The 19,540-nt window shown below is 45.8% G+C and overlaps 1 protein-coding gene across 5 annotated transcripts in view; it reads right to left on the bottom strand.

Annotated features, from left to right (window-relative positions):
* LOC139276145 (sentrin-specific protease 7) overlaps positions 1-19,540 on the bottom strand; it is a 142,324-nt gene that overhangs the window by 52,196 nt on the left and 70,588 nt on the right. For all 5 annotated transcript variants that reach the window (XM_070893672.1, XM_070893674.1, XM_070893675.1 and 2 more), the window contains 2 exons: positions 10,420-10,619; positions 1,526-1,883 (listed from right to left, as the gene is read on the bottom strand). In XM_070893672.1, the coding sequence (XP_070749773.1) occupies positions 1,526-1,883; positions 10,420-10,619 (558 nt within the window). The remainder of the gene's footprint in view (positions 1-1,525; positions 1,884-10,419; positions 10,620-19,540) is intronic.

Raw genomic sequence — 19,540 nt, 5'->3', positions numbered from 1 at the left:
AGGGAGTTCAATTGAAAATTTCAAAATGGAAATCGATAGATTTTTGTTAGACAAGGGTATTAAGCAATATGGAACCAAGGTGGCTAAATGGAGTCAAGATACCGATCAGCCATAATCTAACTGAATGGCGGAACAGGCTTGAGGGGCTGAAAGGCCTACTCTCCTGTTCCTATGCCCGCAGACGTCATCTTATGCTGCTCAGAACACACCACAATCTTCTGCCAACTATGGCTTCTTCACAGGCAAAAACTTGTATTAATGATCAGGGCAGATTTTCTTGCCCCTTTGTTTCAGCAACAAAATTTACATCAAATTTTAAAATAGTCAATACTGACCTTGAAGAGAATTAGTTTTAGTGAATTGTTCGTAAGGTCACATGGAGGCTAAAATTCCGGGAGTCTCGTTCTGTTGGCAGAAGTGCAGTTGATTTTAACTTCCGCCTGCCTTTGGAGACACTATCCCAAATTTGAGGATGGTGTTATTTAAATACTCAGAGCAGGCAGCCCATGCATATAAGAGCAGACTAGAGGCCCTTGTCTCAAAAGTGGCCAGGAAAATCAGAATAGCGTGGTGTTGGTCCGATGGCAGATCCCAGGAATGGCCAAAGACAATAATTCTTTAAACTGCTTCAAAGGGAGCTTGATGCCAAGCTCAGAAATATAAGTAGAATAGATGACCTTAATCTGGGAAAATTCCTGAAATGGAACTCAAATCAGCACTTAGCTGGGAGTTCCTTTGTGGCCTTACAAGGGGAGAATGGATGAAATTCTTGGGGTAGTCCATGAACACACCCAGACATAACCTCTTGACGTAGGGTGTTGGGCAGATGACTTGCCTGCAACCTTCTCTCAACTGGAATTTACAGTTCTTTCTGAATGGGGCAGAATTAAGTTCCACCCCAAATTCCAACCCTCTGGCAGTCAAAGTCCCTGTGCACTGCCCTCCAGAACTTCAGGGCTTGTCCTTCTGTTCCTGTGCTGTAAATCAAATAATTAAATGAAAAGTACGTTGTAGCACCACAAATTGCACAACAAGACAAAGTTTGTATCCATCAACTCCTCCTCTAAAATGAAGATCATCACAATAAGAGATTAGTACGTGAATTTGTAACAAGGCATAGAAGCAGCTAACAGGTTCTTCAAATTAAATTATTTTTAATTCAATATTTAATTTTACTTAGAATCTATGATGACAAAGGATAGTTTATTTGTTTGGTAACAAAGTCTACAAATGTATCACGATCCAATCCATTCGATAAAATGTTTTAAAATATGGCCATTTTAATTGGCATCAACAAATTCTGGGTACTAATCACAAAACTAAACATTTTGTGGCACACTCGTCAATGCATTTTCGCAGAATCTTTCAAAACATTAATAGACCAAAGAGTTGACAGATTTTATATTCATTCAAACTGTCTTACAACCAATTTTGTCAGACTTAACGCTACTCAATAGGTATTTAACAAGGACACCTTTGTTCAAATAGGCTCATATTGCATCATCAACAGATAAAGAATACTCACTTGGTTCACTTGAAACCACTGCTGGTTTTAAGTGCTTTATCTTGCTGCTCGATGTAGGGGAGCCCAGGAACCCTGCTCCAGTTTTCTCTGGAGTATGGAGAGATTCCCTCCGATTAATATTTCCATCAGGGGTTGACGGGTTCTCATTGACTAGCTCTTGGTCGCTGTGGTTAGGGCTTTGCTGTTTTGTACTCAAGGGAGAAAGCTGTTCCTTCTGCAGACATGATTCGGGTTGCGTTATCTCCATAAAATGAAGATCTTTTTCTTGCCTATTATTGCTAAAGCAATGGCAATTTTCAGTCTGCTCTTTGCAAGTTAGACACACAAGCAGTTTCGTTAGCAAATCCTCAGCAGCTTTCTGAAATAGAATACAGTTGATTATTAGTTAAACTGCAGAAGCTGTCTATTAGCTTTTCAGTTATGCAATTTGCTTGTTAATCACACATTGCGCATTAATTAATCCATGATTAAACTAACCAATTTAACCTCCTTAATTAGGGTGCATATTTAGTGCATTAACTCAAATTGTCATCAATCTGGCAGAGTTTTTTTAAACTGGTAGACAGCATGTGGCATTCCTTATGCATGGGTATAAACTTCAGTGTTCCCCTGCTTGTGCATAAAAGAACAAAACCACTGAACAAAAGAATACAGGTTGCTTTACATCTCTTATAGTCAGAGCTATGCTTTCCCACGTCTAACAAATCAGAGCAAAGCTCTGCATCTCGAACACATCCAACAACAACTTGTAATTATATAGTGTCGTTAACTTCATAGGATGGTTATAAAACTGACACACAAGGAAAAATTAGGGCAGATGACCAAAAGTCAGGTTAAAGTGGTACACTTTAAGAAGTGTTTTAAAGGAGGAAAGAGGGGTAGAGAGGCAGAGTGGTTTCGGGAGGGAATTCCAGAGCTTAGGGCCTAAGCAGCTAAAGGCATGACCACCAATGGTTGAGCGATTAAAATCAGGGAAGTCATGAGGGCAGGCAGAATTAGAGGAGAATCCAGCCGAGCATCAGACAATTAACAGTAAGAGGCTCAATGAATATCTCCATTCTCAACCAGAGCAGAGCCCAGCACATGAGTACAAGTGACAAAGCAAATGTATATGCAAACATCTTCTGTCAAAAATGTCCAATTCAGGTCATTCCATATGAAGCCAAGTAGCTGAGTGCACCGAACACGGCGAAGGCTACAAGCTCTGACAACATCTTGACTTTAGGTATCAAACCTTTGCACAGAACTAGCTGGCCTCTCACCTCCAACTATATCACTGGCATCTTATCAACATGTGAAAACCTGCCCAGGTATGTCCCATCCACAAAAGACTGTTTCCAGAATTTTGTGTGTTTTATTTCAGATTTCTTGTATCGGCAGTATGTTGCTTTTGTAGAAGTCATTCAATAACTGTGCCAGTATCTATTGTGCTAAACCCTTTTTACGGACGTGTTAATTTGCAGCACCCAAAGCTCTGATTGGACTCTCTTGATGACATGTCCTGATTGCTGATTTATCCGCAAAGAGTATCAGACACACCAAGCAGTTTCTCTGGACTGAGCAATTAGATCCTCCCTGCCGACATAATGTGACTTTGCAAAGTGTAATTCAAACCATTCTGACTGCCGACTCTGGACAGAACAGAGCTCATTGGAACAGACAGGGCTCACTCTCACAGGTTAAGACCTTCTCCCACCCCCTAAACAAGTTCCTGCCCCCACCGTCCAGGTTTCTGACCTCCTCCACCACAGCCCAAGTGCCTGACATTCTCCGCCACCCCCCCCCGCCCCCCGCAAATCATGACATTCTCCCTCCAGTCCAAGTTGTTGACCTCTTTTCCCCCCTCACCCAAGTTCCTGACTTCCTCCCCTCCAGCCCAAGTTCCTGTCCTTCTCTCCGCACCTCCCCGGGTTCATGACCTTCTCCTATACCATCCCTCCCCCCCCCCCCCCCCACACCATAGATGGGGCATTGTGTGTGGGTCACGGATTGTTAACAGGTTTATTGGGTATGAAGTGAATAGTGACAGTGTCATGACTTCTGATTTTGTCCAGTTACTTGCCACACATGCACCGAGCTTTCAAAGAAATCAACCAGGTTGGGGAGGGGGGAGAGAGAGAGGTAGAACATGGTGCAGGTGTAAAGAGGGTGGGGTTGGAAGAACGTGATCAGTCTTACCATCTGGGATCACGTGCCCACTCTCAACCCTACTCCCCCCTTTAGACTTGTATCATGTTCTCCCGCCATCCCTACAGAGTTCCTGACCACCTCTCTCGCACCACCCCTCCTCCACCCCCACCATCCAATCTTCTCTCTCCCCCCGGCCAGCATGGATCCAGAACTCCCACAGAGCTGAATACAGCGTGGCTCACGCTGCACTGCAGCCGCAACTCTGGGGTACTGTGCATGCGGGGCCGAACCTCGGTGACAGTGCGCATGCACAAAAGAGAATTAAGAATATAATAAATAGGAGCAGGAGTAGGCCATATGGCCCCTCGAGCCTGCTCCGCCATTTAATACGATCATGGCTGATCTGATCATGGACTCAGGTCCACTTCCCTGCCCGCTCCCCATAACCTCTTATTCCTTTATCGGTTAAGAAACTGAATAAATTTAAGACAGAAATAGACAATGTCTCAGCTTCCACAGCTCTCTGAGGCAGCGAATTCCACGCATTTACAACCCTCAGAGAAGAAATTTCTCCTCATCTTAGTTTAAAATGGGCGGCCCCGTATTCTAAGATTATGCCCCCTAGTTCTAGTCTCCCCCATCAGTGGAAACATCCTCTCTGCATCCACCTTGTCAAGCCTCCTCATAATCTTATACGTTTCGATAAGATCACCTCTCATTCTTCTGAATTCCAATGAGTAGAGGCCCAACCTCCTCAACCTTTCCTCATAGGTCAACCCCCTCATCACCGGAATCAACCTAGTGAACCTTCTCTGAACTGCCTCCAAAGCAAGTATATCCTTTCGTAAATATGGAAACCAAAACTGCACGCAGTATTCCAGGTATGGCCTCACCAATACCCTGTATAACTGTAGCAAGATTTCCCTGCTTATATACTCCATCCCCTTTGCAATAAAGGCCAAGATTCCATTGGCCTTCCTGATCACTTGCTGTACCTGCATACTAACATTTTGTGTTTCATGCACAAGTACCTACAGTTCCCGCTGTACTGCAGCACTTTGCAATCTTTCTCCATTTAAATAATAACTTGCTCTTTGATTTTTTTTCTGCCTAAGTGCATGACCTCACACTTTCCAACATTATACTCCATCTGCCAAATTTTTGCCCACTCACTTAGCCTGTCTATGTCCTTTTGCAGATTTTTTTGTGTCCTCCTCACACATTACTTTTCCTCCCATCTTTGTATCATCAGCAAACTTGGCTACGTTACATTCGGTCCCTTCTTCCAAGTCGTTAATATAGATTGTAAATAGTTGGGGTCCCAGCACTGATCCCTGTGGCATCCCACTAGTTAATGATTGCCAACCCGAGAATGAACCATTTATCCCGAGGTTCTGTTTTCTTTTTGTTAGCCAATCCTCTATCCATGATAATATATTACCCCCAACCTGTGAACTTTTATCTTGTACAGTAACCTTTTATGTGGCACCTTGTCAAAATGCCTTCTGGAAGTCCAAATACACCACATCCATTGGTTCCCCTTTATCCACCCTGTTCCTTACATCCTCAAAGAATTTCAGCAAAATTGTCAAACATGACTTCCCCTTCATAAATCCATGCTGACTCTACCTGACCGAATTATGTTTTTCCAAATGTCCTGCTACTGCTTCTTTAATAATGAACTCCAACATTTTCCTAACCACACGATGTTAGGCTAACTGGTCTATAGTTTCCTGCTTTTTGTCTGCCTCCTTTTTTTTTAAAAAATACGGGTGTTACATTTGCAGTTTTCCAATCTGCTGGGACCGCCACAGAATCCAGGGAATTTTGGTAAATTACAACCAATGCATCCACTATCCCTGCCGCTACTTCTCTTAAGATCCTAGGATGCAAGCCATCAGGTCCAGCGGATTTATCTGCCTTTAGTCCCATTATCTTACTGAGTACTACCTCCTTAGTGATTGTGTTAAGTTCCTCCCCCCCTATAGCCTTCGTGTCCTCTACCGTAAAGACTGATATAAAATATTTGTTCAGAGTTTCTGCCATCTCCATGTTCCCCATTACTAATTCCCCAGTCTCGTCCGCTAAAGGACCAACATTTACTTTAGTCACTCTTTTCCTTTTTATATACCTATAGAAACTGTTGCTATCTGTTTTTATATTTCGTGCTAGTTTACTTTCATAGTCTATCTTCTCTTTCTTAATAATTTTTTTAAGTCATTCTTTGCTGGCTTTTAAAAGTTTCCCAATAGTTTTGGCCACTTTGTATGCCCTTGTTTTTAAATTGTATACCATCCTTTATTTCTTTAGTTAGGCACAGATGACTATTACTTCTCTGCACCTTTTCCCCTCACTGGAATATATTTTACTTGAGAGTTGTGAAATATTTCCTTTAATGTACACCACTGTTCATCAACCATCCTACACTTTAATCTATTTTCCCAGTCCACTTTAGCCAACTCTGCCCTCATACCTGCATAGTCTCCTTTATTTAAGCTTAGTACGCTGGTTAAAGATCCAACTTTCTCACCCTCCATCTGAATTTGAAATTCAACTATGCTATGATCACTCATTCTAAGGGGATCCTTTACTAGGAGATTGTCTATTAATCCTGTCTCATTTCACAGGACCAGATCTAAGATAGCCTGTCCCCTGGTTGGTTCTGTTACATACTGCTCAAGGAACCCATCCCTTATGCACTCTATGAACTATTCCTCAAGGCTACCTGACTATGGGTGCGCATGTGCAAAAAGGCGCTGGGACGACTGCGCGCCTTTTTACTGCAGGCAGATTTGCTAACAATTGGAAACTTCATACGCAGGAGGAAAGAGAGTATGAGAGGAAGCTTGCTGGGAACATAAAAACTGACTGCAAAAGCTTCTACAGATATGTGAACAGAAAAAGATTAGTGAAGACAAACGTAGGTCCCATGCAGTCAGAATCAGGTGAATTTATAATGGGGAACAAAGAAATGGCAGACCAACTGAACAAATACTTTGGTTCTGTCTTCACTAAGGAAGACACAAATGTATTTCCGGAAATACTAGGGGACCGAGGGTCTAGCGAGAAGGAGGAACTGAAGGAAACCCTTATTAGTCAGGAAATTGTGTTCAGGAAATTGATGGGAATGAAGGCCGATAAATCCCCAGGGCCTGATAGTCTGCATCCCAGAGTACTTTAGGAAGTGGCCCTAGAAATAGTGGATGCATTGGTGATCATTTTCCAACAGTCTATCGACTCTGGATCAGTTCTTATGGACTGGAGGGTAATGTAACACCACTTTTTAAAAAAGGAGAGAAAAAAATGGGGAATTATAGACCAGTTAGCCTGACATCGGTAGTGGGGAAAATGTTGGAATCAATTATTAAAGATGAAATAGCAGCGCATTTGGAAAGCAGTGACAGAATAGGTCTAAGTCAGCATGGATTTATGAAAGGAAATTCATACTTGATAAATCTTCTAGAATTTTTTGAGGATGTAACTAGTAGAGTGGACAAGGGAGAACTGGTGGATGTGGTGTATTTGGGCTTTCAAAAGGCATTTGACAAGGTCCCACACAAGAGATTGGTGTGCAAAATTAAAGCACATGGTATTGGGGGTAATGTAATGACATGGATAGAGAACTGGTTGGCAGACAGGAAGCAGAGAGTCGGGATAAACGGGTCCTTTTCAGGATGGCAGGCAGTGACTTGTGGAGTGCCGCAGGGCTCAATGCTGGGACCCCAGCTATTTACAATATATATCAATGATTTAGATGAAGGAATTGAGAGTAATATCTCAAGTTTGCAGATAACACTAAGCTGGGTGGCGGTGTGGAGGATGCCAAGAGGCTGCAAGGTGACTTGGACAGGTTAGGTGAGTGGGCAAATGCATGGCAGATGCAGTATAATGTGGATAAATGTGAACGTTATCCACTTTGGTGGCAAAAACAGGGAGGCAGAATATTATCTGAATGGTGACAGATTAGAAGAAGGGGAGGTACTACGAAACCTGGGTATCATGGTACATCAGTCATTGAAAGTTAGCATGCAGGTACAGCAGGTGGTGAAGGCGGCAAATGGCATGTTGGCCTTCATAGCTAGGGGGTTTGAGTATAGGAGCAGGGAGGTCTTACTGCAGTTGTACAGGGCCTTGGTGAGGTCTCACCTGGAATATTGTGTTCAGTTTTGGTCTCCTAATCTGAGGAAGGACGTTCTTGCTATTGAGGGAGTGCAGCAAAGGTTCACCAGAATGATTGCCGGGATGGCAGGACTGACATTTGAGGAGAGACTGGATCGACTGGGCCTGTATTCACTGGAGTTTAGAAGAATGAGAGTGGATCTCATAGAAACATATAAAATTCTGACCATACTGGACAGGTTAGATGCAGGAAGATGTTGGGGAAGTCCAGAACCAGGTGTCACAGTGTAAAGATAAGGGGTAAGCCATTTAGGAACGAGATGAGGAGAAACTTCTTCACTCAGCGAGTTGTTAACCTGTGGAATTCTCTACCGCAGAGTTGTTGATGCCAATTCGTTAGCTATATTCAAGAGGGAGTTAGATATGGTCCTTACGGCTAAAGGGGTTTGGAGAGAAAGCAGGAAAGAGGTACTGAGGTGAATGATCAGCCATGATCTTATTGAATGGTGGTGCAGGCTTGAAGGGCTGAATGGCCTACTCCTGCAACTATTTTCTATGTTTCTATGTTTTTACAAAGACACTGATGACTTCAGTGGTCCCACACATGATTCAAGCAATTACTGCAGTCACATTTGCAGCTTTGTCAGTCTGACAACAGACTTTCCCAACAACCATGGGAATGTCCAAATAGATCAGTAATGTTAAATGCACAATGTCCTATGCAAATGGGCCACCAGCTCAGCCTGCTTGCCGTCAGACCTCAAAATACGGGATCCAACTTTGCTGCCAATTCTGGTCACCACTGACACCTTTGGTTAGAGACAGCAAATGAAAATCCCATTCATTCACATGCGTCAGCCGTGGCTCAATGGATGGCGCCCTCGCCTTTGACACAGAAGGTTGAGTTGATGCCCTACTCCAGAGATTTGAGCACAAAAATCTAGGCTGACACTACAGTGCAGGGCTGAGGGACTGCTGCACTGTCAGTGGTGCCATCTTTCCGATGAGACGTTAAACCCGAGGCCCATCTGCTCTCTCAGATGGACGTCAAAGATCCCACGGCCCTATTTCGAAGAAGAGTACGGGTGTCCTGGACAATATTTATATCGACTGCTGGGGAACACCACTGTATACTTCCCTCAGTCTGAAAAATATTCCTTCACCACTACACTTTCTGTTCCTTAATTTCATATCCATGCTGCCGCTGCTGCTACCTCTTTAATCTTCATGCTTTAGAGATTCACTGACTTGACAACACCCATGGTTGTTGGGAAAGTCTGTTGTCAGACTGACAAAGCTGCACATGTGACTGCAGTAATTGCTTGAATCATGTGTGGGACCACTGAAGTCATCAGTGTCTTTGTGAAAACATAGAAACATAGAAAATAGGTGCAGGATTAGGTCATTCGGCCCTTCGAGCCTGCACCACCATTCAATAAGATCATGGCTGATCATTCACCTCGGTACCCCTTTTCTGCTTTCTCTCTATACCCCTTGATCCCTTTAGCCATAAGGGCCATATCTAACTCCCTCTTGAATATATCTAACGAACTGGCATCAACAACTCTCTGCGGTCCTTTAAGGGTATCACCACATCATCCCATCATAGTGCTTCGCCTTCCTATATCCTGCATAACATGCATATTTAAACATTTTAAAAGTAATAGAAACAGATGACAACATTTTTTCATTTAAAAATAAACAATCGTGTAGAAAACAAACAGGAAATGTTCATGAGCAGAATGTTTTCTGTTTTGGTCAGCTACTTTCAAGTTGCTGTACTGAACATGACGTTATTGCGAATTTTCTGTCAAATTGTGGATATACCAGTATTTCTTGCAGCTCAACAATGGTAAGATCGAAGACATCCTGGTCATTCTCCATCAACAACTCCATGCCCTTGGCTTAATTCCAACCCTCTTCCTGGATGCCCACTCAAGCTCAAAAAGCTACAACACTCAGTGTCCTGCTCAACTCTAAGCTGTGCTTCAAACCCATAAATATCCGATCACCAAAACCTCCTATTTACACCTCATACATCACCCGTCTCCTCCTCCACATTAATGCCGAAAACCTCACCATTTTCCCAGTATGCTGCTCACTGATGTCCTAAACGCCACCCTACAAAAACTCTAATTCATTTAGAACTCAGCTGTCCGGATTTTATCTTGCACAAAACTCTTGTAATCTGAATCCTTGGCTCCACTGGCTTCCTTTCCCTGTCCTGTAACAATTTCAAAGTCTTCATTCTGGTCTTGAAATCCCTCCACAGTCCCACTCCTTCCACCCTACATCCCTGGCTTATAACCTCAAATCTACCAATTAGTGTATTGCTCGCAAGCTTCACGCTACCACTGGTGGCAGCATCTTCAGCCATCATATTCAGGAACTTTCTTTTATCCTACCAACCACAACTTTAGCCCAGCTCAGGTCAGACTCTCTACTGTGAAATACCTTGGGATGTTTTGCTAGGTTAAAGTTGATATATAAATGCAAGTTGTTTTTGTTGAACAAAATTGGCCGAGCCAAATTAAGTTTCCTAATATACATTGAACAATTTAACTTGTTTTACTTAAAACCACACAGTTGTATATATTTTTCAATAATAACCATCATAAAAACGACTTAAAAACATGTGAGCCAACCTGTGAAGATGCAGCACTATTAATGTCTCTTTGGCTAGAATGATCTTGAAGTTCAGTGCATAATCTTTTTTTCTTGGGGCTTGGAAGAGGTGAATCTGTTGGTGTGTCTTCACAGAGGTCTGTTTCACACTGGCTTTCATGTATTTTTTTCTGTTCACACAGCTGGTCTCCTTTTTCTCTCTGTTCTATTCTACCAATAGCTGAAAACAAAAGCCAACACGTTTCAATTTTCTACATATGCCACTTTCATATAACTTGATACTACCAAAATTCCATCATGTTTTCAAATGCTGAAATAAATGAATTGCATCAGTCCTGCAGGCATTCTAGATTATACATCTGCATACATTTGAACTAGTAGCAATATATCGTCAAAGATAGCTGATCAAAACCAGCTACATACCAGCTGCGTTGGTTGAAAAACCAAACACATATGTCTTAGACCTGAAATGTTAACTGTTTCTCTCTCCACAGATACTGCCTGACATTTTTTTATTCGTTCATGGGATGTGGGCGTCGCTGGCAAAGCCAATATTTATTGCCCATCTCTAATTGCCATTGAGAAGATGGTGGTGAGCCGCCTTCTTGAACCGCTGCAATCTGTGTGGTGAAGGTACTTCCACAGAGCTGTTGAGGGAGTTCCAAGATTTTGACCGAGCGATGAAGGAACGGCGATATACTTCCAAGTCAGGATGGTGTGTGACTTGGAAGAGCACTTGGAGGTGGTGGTGGTGTTCCCATGCGCCTCCTGCCCTTGTCCTTCTGGGTGGCAGATGTTGTAGGTTTGGGAGGTGAAGCCAAAGAAGCCTTGGCGAGTTGCTGCAGTGCATCTTGTAGATGGCACATACTACAGCTACGGTACGTCAGTGATGGAGAGAGTGAATGTTTAAGGGGATAGATGGGATGCTTCTAGAGTGTTGTTTGAGCTGCACTCATCCAGGCAAGTGGAGACTATTCCATCACACTCCTGACTTGTGCCTTGTAGATAGAAACATAGGAAATTGGTGCAGGAGTAGACCATTCAGCCCTTCAAGCCTGCACCACCGTTCAATAAGATCATAGCTGATCATTCACCTCCGTACCCCTTTCCTGCTTTCTCTCCATACCCCTTGATCTCTTTAGCCGTAAGGGCCATATCCAACTCCTTGTTGAATATATCTAATGAACTGGCATCAACAACTCTCTGCGGAAGAGAATTTCATAGGGTTAACAACTCAGTGAAGAAGTTTCTCTTCATCTCGGTCCTAAATGGCTTACCCCTAATCCTTAGACTGTGACCCCTGGTTCTGGACTCCCCCAATATCGGGAACATTCTTCCTGCATCTAACCTGTCCAGTCCCATCAGAATTTTATATGTTTCTATGAGATCCCCTCTCATTCTTCTAAACTCCAGTGAATACAGGCCCAGTCGATCCAGTCTCTCCTCATATGTCAGTCCTGCCATCCCGGGCATCAGTCTGGTGAACCTTCGCTGCACTCCCTCAATAGCAAGAACGTCCTTCCTCAGATTAGGAGATCAAAATTGAACACAATATTCCAGGTGAGGCCACACCAAGGCCTCCCTGCTCGTAGACTCAAATCCCCTCGCTATGAAGGCCAACGTGCCATTTGCCTTCTTCACCGCCTGCTGCACCTGCATGCCAACCTTCAATGACTGATGTACCATGACACCTAGGTCTCGTTGCACCTCCCCTTTTCCTAACCTGCCGCTATTCAGATAATATTCTGCCTTCATGTTTTTGCCACCAAAGTGGATAACCTCACATTTATCCACATTATACTGCATCTGCCATGCATTTGCCCACTCACCTAACCTGTCCAAGTCACCCTGCAGCCTCTTAGCATCCTCCTCACAGCTCACACCGCCACCCAGCTTAGTGTCATCTGCAAACTTGGAGATATTACACTCAATTCCTTCATCTAAATCACTGATGTATATTGTAAATAGCTGGGGTCCCAGCACTGAGCCCTGCGGCACCCCACTAGTCACTCCCTGCCATTCTGAAAAGGACCCGTTTATCCTGACTCTTTACTTCCTGTCTGCCAACCAGTTCTCTATCCACGTCAATACATACCCCAATACCATGTGCTTTAATTTTGCACACCAATCTCTTGTGTGGAACCTTGTCAAAAGCCTTTGGAAAGTCCAGGTGAGCAATAACGATTGCTGGTTGATGGTCAGCAGGTATCCAACCCAAGAAACTTTAAGATGAGCCAAGTACTACAAAGATTATGGGGCTGAAATTCAGTAGTGCAAGAAAGCTGGCGCATCTCCCGACCTTTTGGGGCCATTACCTTCGGCAGTGCCCCAAATGATTTTCAGTCTAAAAAGTTAAAGAATGAGTTCCTGCGTTAACGCGCGCCTCGAAAGTGCATTTTGCAGCGGTGTGGGTGTGCTAATTGAAACAGGATCTCCATGGAGAAATTCAGCATGCTGGCAATGTGTATCTAATGAGCCAGCTGCTCCTTGGCCTTCTTAAAAGGTCAAGGTTTGCAGCTAGGTCCCGAGAGGAGAAGGAGTTTATTTTGAGGATGGCTGGTGTGAGAGGAGCAAGGAGGCAAGCCGCTTCACAGATGCAGAGCTGGAGACCATTAAGCAAGGTGTAGAGGGCAGGAGGAGACAGCTGTATGCTGACGTGGGGAGCCCAACTCGGCAGGTCTTGCCTAATGCATGGAGGGAGATAGCAAAGGAGGTCTCAGGCACCTCCATTCCATCAGAGGGCTCCCATGCAGTGCAGGAAACGATTCCATAGTATAATCCATCTTATGAAAGTGAGTACCTCTTCCAGCAACTGCTGACCTTGCATCTGCAAGCCTCTCTTTCAACATTCTCTTATTGCCCATACTCACTGTTAAGTCACTCAAGCAACATTTCATTGTTCACGCCTCTATACATATATGTGTGTGTTCTCGCAATGGAGACTCCCTTTCATCTGCATGTCAGGGACAAACACTTGTGCACTCATTTCTGATGCGTCATCACAGTGGTACTCACCAACCGTGCTTTCTTTTGCAGGCCAAACTGGCTCACAATAGAGCTGAGCAAAGGAGGACCGGTGATGGCGAGGCAGACACGCAGGTCCTCACATCTCTGGAGGAGAAAGCTGAGGTGCTGGTCGGAGCACATGGTTCGTTCTCTGTGGACCAGGGTAGTGCTGACGCCAATGTGGGTAAGTGAAGGCCCTCCTTTAATGCGCTCTCTCCTTGCATGCACCAGCGCTTACTGTTCCTTTCCTTCATGGAAGTCTGCTAGTTATATCTCCATGCCTTCTTTCCCCACCTCCCCCTCACGGCAGCCCTTCTCCCATCTATGCTTGCAGATAACACGCCCCCTGTTGGCTCCGGTACTGGTGACGCCGATGTGGGCAGCATGGGTAAGTGAGGCCATCCTTGAATGCGCTCTCTACTTGAATGCGCCAGCGCTTACTGTGCCTTTCCTTTTGGAAGTCTGCTATTTGTAGGCTCCATGTGTCAATCCCCCACCTCCCCTTCACAACAGCCCTTCTCCCATTTATGCTTGCAGATGACAGACCGAGTGGCAGCATACCGAGCACAGTGGCCAGTGACGAGAGATGTCGCACAGCATCTGGAGGCCTGCATCACACTCTTCTCAACGTGAGCCCTGAAATCTCAGGTCTCAGCATTGAGGACATTGAGGGTTTAAACCCTGCAGCGAGCATCCACAGCACTTTTGGGGATGCCACGGAGGAGGAAGAGGAGGACACTGATGGCACCAATGCGTCACTGCTTCCACCCACACATGCCTGCTCAGATACTGGGAGTGCGCGGTGTGATATAGATGAGGTCTGGTACAGGGGTCTGCACTGGGTGTTGCACCGGGGCCTAGTCAGCTGCACCATGGTGACGGGATTAGGCAACCTCAAATGTCATCTCTCTGCGGGACGAATCCGAACCAGAGGACTCAGATGATGCCATCGATGTAGCGGCATACGAAAGAAGGGTGGAGGCCATGCTTTCCCAGATGTTGGGGGCACTGACATGGTGCCATAGAGGCTGTCAGAAGTGGTCAGGAGTGTGAACGAGTCAGTCTCCTGCATAGTCGATAGCTCTGCGCACACCATGGAGCCCATCACTGCCAGTGTGCAGGCGATGGTGGACTCCCAGAGTGACCATGTGGATCCAGCTGTGATGCTGCAACCTGCATGTGATGTGGCAGCTGCCATTTCAACACAGCCGCGAGGGAACGAGTGCATCGGTGCTGGATTGGAGAGGATGGCCATGGCCCTGGAAGCTCAGAATGCTCTTACGCACTCTGGGCAACAGGCTACGGAGCACCTTACTGCTGCCATGGAGTGTCAAACTGCTGCTATATTTGCTGGCTTTGAGACTCTGGCTGCTCTCATGCCACTCGACATCTCAGTGTTGCGTTCGTGGCTGAGTCCACCACAGGCCACGGGGGACCTTCCGGTGTCACACCACACCACCGACCTGACCTCCCTCCGCTTGGTGGTGGTGGTAGTGTGCCGCCCCTGGTGAGTGACTCAGGCTCCTCAGATCAGGATCCTGATGTGCTCTCTCAGGATCACAACATTCCTGGCCCCAGACCTGCCACTCCACCAGTGCCTCCACACATGGCCTCACCCGATCCAAGCCAGACTGAACCCTCCCAGGAGCATGCTGCCCAGTCTGCACCCGGCCCTTCCAGACCCAAAGGTCTGAGAATGACATCTGTAGCTCCCACACAACAACCACAGCAGCCTTCCCAGACCCATGATGCAGCCACAGGGGAGACACTTAGGTGTAGTGTTAGGATAGACACACGCAAGAGGTGTTATAAGGAGATGCACATGGGTAAAAAATTGTGTTAGTTTATGGTAGTCTTTTTGTTTCTGTTGTGTTTTTGCACGGACTTGCATCTTTTGATAAATCTTTATTTTTGGCACATATATCTGATCAGGTGTTTCATTTGGGAGTGGCAATTCTGTGTGAAGGCACTCATTGGGATGGCCATGGAAAGTGGGAGCTGAAGGGTCATGGGTGGATGTGATTATCTGGATCAAGCAGCTATCAGACGTAGCTGCATCTCCCTTGCAGGTTGCAATGGGGACGACGCCTCCTGGCTGGGTGAGGACGGGGATCCCCCTCCTCCTGCTTATCAAGTGGTACTGCTGGCTCGACCTCCAGTGGCTGTCCCCTCATGAAGGCCAGGTTGTGCAGCATACAGCAGACCACCACGATTATGGAGACCCGTTCAGCAGAGTACTGCAAGGCACCACCAGAGCGGTCCAGACAACGGAACCTCTGCTCAAGGATCCTAATGCAGTGCTCGATGATGCACCTGGTGCCAGAATGAATGTCATTATACGCATGCTCTGCCGCTGTCATGGGGTTCCGCAGTCGAGTGAACAGCCAGGTGGACAGGGGATATCCCTTGTCGCCAAGCAGCCAACCACAATCCTGATTTGGGCCGGTGAAGAGGGTGGGCACACTGGACTGGTGCAGAATGAAGGAATCATGGCTGCTTCCTGGGCACCTCGCATCAGCTGCAAGGATCCGATGCTGGTGGTCACACACGAGCTGCACACTGATGGAGTGAAACCATTTGCGGTTGACAAAGATCTTGGGGTGGTGTTGTGGCGCTCTCAGTCCAACGTGTGTGTAGTCGATCGCACCCTGCACCCTCGGGAACCCTGCAATGCGGGCAAATCCGGCCTGCCACTCCACCTGCTTGTCCCTCGTCATCGGGAATGAGATATAGTCCCCTGTGCATCGGTAACCTGCCGGATGGAGTGATGTACAGAGAACTGAGAAATGTTGCCGATGTCTGCAGTAACAGACTGACAAGACCCCATAGCATAGAAGTTCAGAGCTATGGTGACCTTGGTCTCAATGATCAGGATGGTCGTGAGCCTTGTGTGAGGCTCCAGATCTTGGCAGAGCTCCCTTAGTACCTCCTTTCTGAATCTCAGCCTTCGCAGGCATTGCTCATCACTGAGCTGGAGGAGGGAGAATTAGTGTCTGTAGACCCTTTGAGGATAGTGCCTCCTTCCCTGAGCTGTGTTGGTCACCTCACATAGCAGCTGAATGATGGCCATCTCCCTGGTCCTCCTCTGCAGGCTGTTGCTGGCAAGGCTCCTGGCCCAGTATATGGTGGTGGTGGAGGAGGTGGGTGGAGGAGTCAGCGTATCTGACCCTCCTCCTTATGCCATCTCTCTCCTGAACACCCTCTCTATGTGTAGGTCTATGCACATCTGCTGGCCCTTCTGGATGTTGGGCAGGCATGGCTGCTGCCTCCCTTGCCCGCTGCCTCTCTGCACGGTGTTGATGATGCCGCTGTCTCCTGCGTGCTGCCTGCGTCTTACAAGGTGTACAAGGTGTTCCCCTACCAACACTGATACCATAGTGTTTGAATGCTGCACCCTGACAAGCAGGCCTCTGGAGCACAGAATGAAGCCTACAGGCCTCCACTAATCAGTCAGAGCTCAAAGTCCTGAAAACTCTTTCAAAAATGATAAAGAGCACTCAGCAGGTTCAACAAAAACAAAAAACCAAGAGCAAAAGTTAGCAGCAAAAATACCCGATCAGGGGTGTTATGTTTTTAACCCTTGGCAACCGGTATCACACCACCACCAGAGGGCCTACCTGTTGGAGTCACAAGGGATCCCAGCATCCCTTGGGAGCACTGAATATAAGCAGGCCTCCCACACGGTACCTGCACTCTGGAATCTAATTAAAGGAGCTAAGGTCACACTTACTCATTGCTTTCAGAAATCAGTTTCATCCTTTATTATGAGCGTAATAGCGAGAATCCTCTGTTGTCCTCCTCCAGTGGTGTCAAGTATCACGGCAAAGTGTACCGACCCAAAACGTTGGTGGGGGGCACTGTTCAAAAAACCCCTCCCTTTTTAAATCTCAATATGGGTGGTGTGGCCGTTTAGCAGCAGTGCGCACCCTGATGACATCACCGCGGTCGCAAGCCCCTTACCGCGGTGGAAGTCGGCCGATTTCAGCAGAAGTGCCCACTGCTGAAACCTCCCCCTCTCCCGCTCTGAATATGCATCGGGCCGGGGGGGGGGTGGAGCCAATGGACTAGAACGTGTCGGCCAATCCATTTTGCCGATTGGCCGCCGAAAACCCCCGGTTTTCCTCCCGGGACGCTGAAGTTCGGCCCCCATGAGTTTTAAAATAATAGGGATGGGCAGGTTGGGGTGGGGTGGGATTTAAGTACTTTATATTGAAAAAACATTTGAAATTATTTAAATAGGAGGCATTTATAATAACGTTACCGTTAACTGCACTTAGCATAGTTTTTTGAGATCGGTTTTCGATTTATAATTAATTATCATTCTAATGTAGAGCAAGGCAGTTGCCCTCGAACCTTCTGCTCTTTTACTTCTTCTATGAACCCCAGAAGAAACAGTTGGTTTCTTCCTTTTAGCTCCCTTCCCAAATTGGTAATCTCAACACAGGTGGCCTTTTGTTGCTATATGAGAGTGCATGTCCTTTTCGAAAATTATTTTCTTTAACATGATATTTAATCACACTTTTCCATCTTCACACTTAATTTGTGGTATTAAAATTATTTTGTAAATTCTAGATATTTTTGCAATCCAGATGTGGGTAAAGAATTGAGCTTTAAGTATGCAGATTCAACACTAAACAACTTATAGTTGGGATTTATTATTTGGGAAGCTATTTTGCATAGTACAATGCCTCCAATATTTGATATATTAAATTTAAGTGGATCTTTAAACTCAGAGGACAACATGACAGTTTTACTTTCACGGACAATTTCAGCTGGGGACTTCCCATTATTACTTAGCTTATATGGTACTCAAGTCATACAGACCAGGAACCTTTCAGATTCCATCCTTGTTCTGTACCATTAACTAATTTCAACCAGGTTATAGTGGCTCATTCCAACTAGTATCAGCAACTCAGATAGGAAAGGGAGGCAAAAAAGTAATTGTTGTAGGATTTGTGCACTCTACTAACACTGGTTGGAAAATGCACAGGTGAAATTAGGCCATGGTGGAATCAGACTCTGTTGTACTATGCCTTATGATAATTGAATAGCCTACTGACACCATCGAGGCTAACAAATCCAGAATTAACACTTGGATGAGACAACAGAAGATTGACTTAAGCATATTGAACCATATCCCAGCACTAGTTACTAAATTCAGATGGTGGCAAGAGGGAGGGAAAAATAGATATCAGTTAAAAAATGTCATTAAGGTATAATGCTCCTCTAGCCACACTAGAAAAAATTGGAATTTCCTTGTGAGGAATACACAAACAGGTTGTGGCCCTGTAAGAGATCACATAACATTAAAGGGCTCAATTTTCCCCAGAGATTTGCACCGTTTTTTTGGCGCGCGCCTCTTTTTTTAGCCTAAGTTTAAAAAATACAAATTTCCCCAATCAATTTGCAGCAGCGTAACGGTTAGTTATGATCTTTTTAGGTTAGTTTTTTTTTGAGTCAAAGGAGGCATAACCTGCCACCCGTGCCAATTCTGGCCAGTTAGGCAAGTTTGGCCAGCTGAGAGTTACTCCAGTTCTTCTTAGGCCGGCGTATGTGGCCTCTTTAGAAAAACCTTTGGGCGAGTTAAGAAAATCGGCGCAGATAAGTAAATCAGCGCAGCAGATGCCCGGACAGCAGCAGCAGGAGAGGTGGGGGGGGGGGAGGGGGAGGAGCCTTTTAGGTATTGTTAGATGCAGGGACTGGGAGGCCGTTTGACCTGGGATAGATGCGGGGATCGGGAGAGGGGAGGCCATTCGGCCAGGGATAGGTGCGGGGACCGGGAGAGGGGAGGCCATTCGGCCTGGGATAGGTGCAGGGACTGGAAGGGAGGAGGCCATTCAGCCTGGGATAGGTGTGGGGACCGGGAATCCATTTGGCCATAGGTGCAGGGACTGGGAGGGAGGAGGCTATTCGGCCTGAGATCGGTGCGGGGACTGGCACGGACATGGGGGGGAAGGGGGGGGGCCTTTAATAATTTAATGGAGGTAAGTTGCTGCAATGTTTAATGTGCTTGGTAAGTTGCTGTAATGTGCTTGTGCTCAGTAAGTTGCTATAATGTGCTTGGTTGCTGGGAGCTGGCTGTAACTGTCACTTTCCAGCCTCAGCCCACATTGTGTCACTGGTTACTATGGCAAC

Source organism: Pristiophorus japonicus, chromosome 11, assembly GCF_044704955.1.
Source record: "Pristiophorus japonicus isolate sPriJap1 chromosome 11, sPriJap1.hap1, whole genome shotgun sequence".
NCBI lineage: Eukaryota > Metazoa > Chordata > Chondrichthyes > Pristiophoridae > Pristiophorus > Pristiophorus japonicus.
The sequence above is the reverse complement of the archived record's forward strand: the minus strand, read 5'-3'. Positions and strand labels throughout refer to the sequence as shown.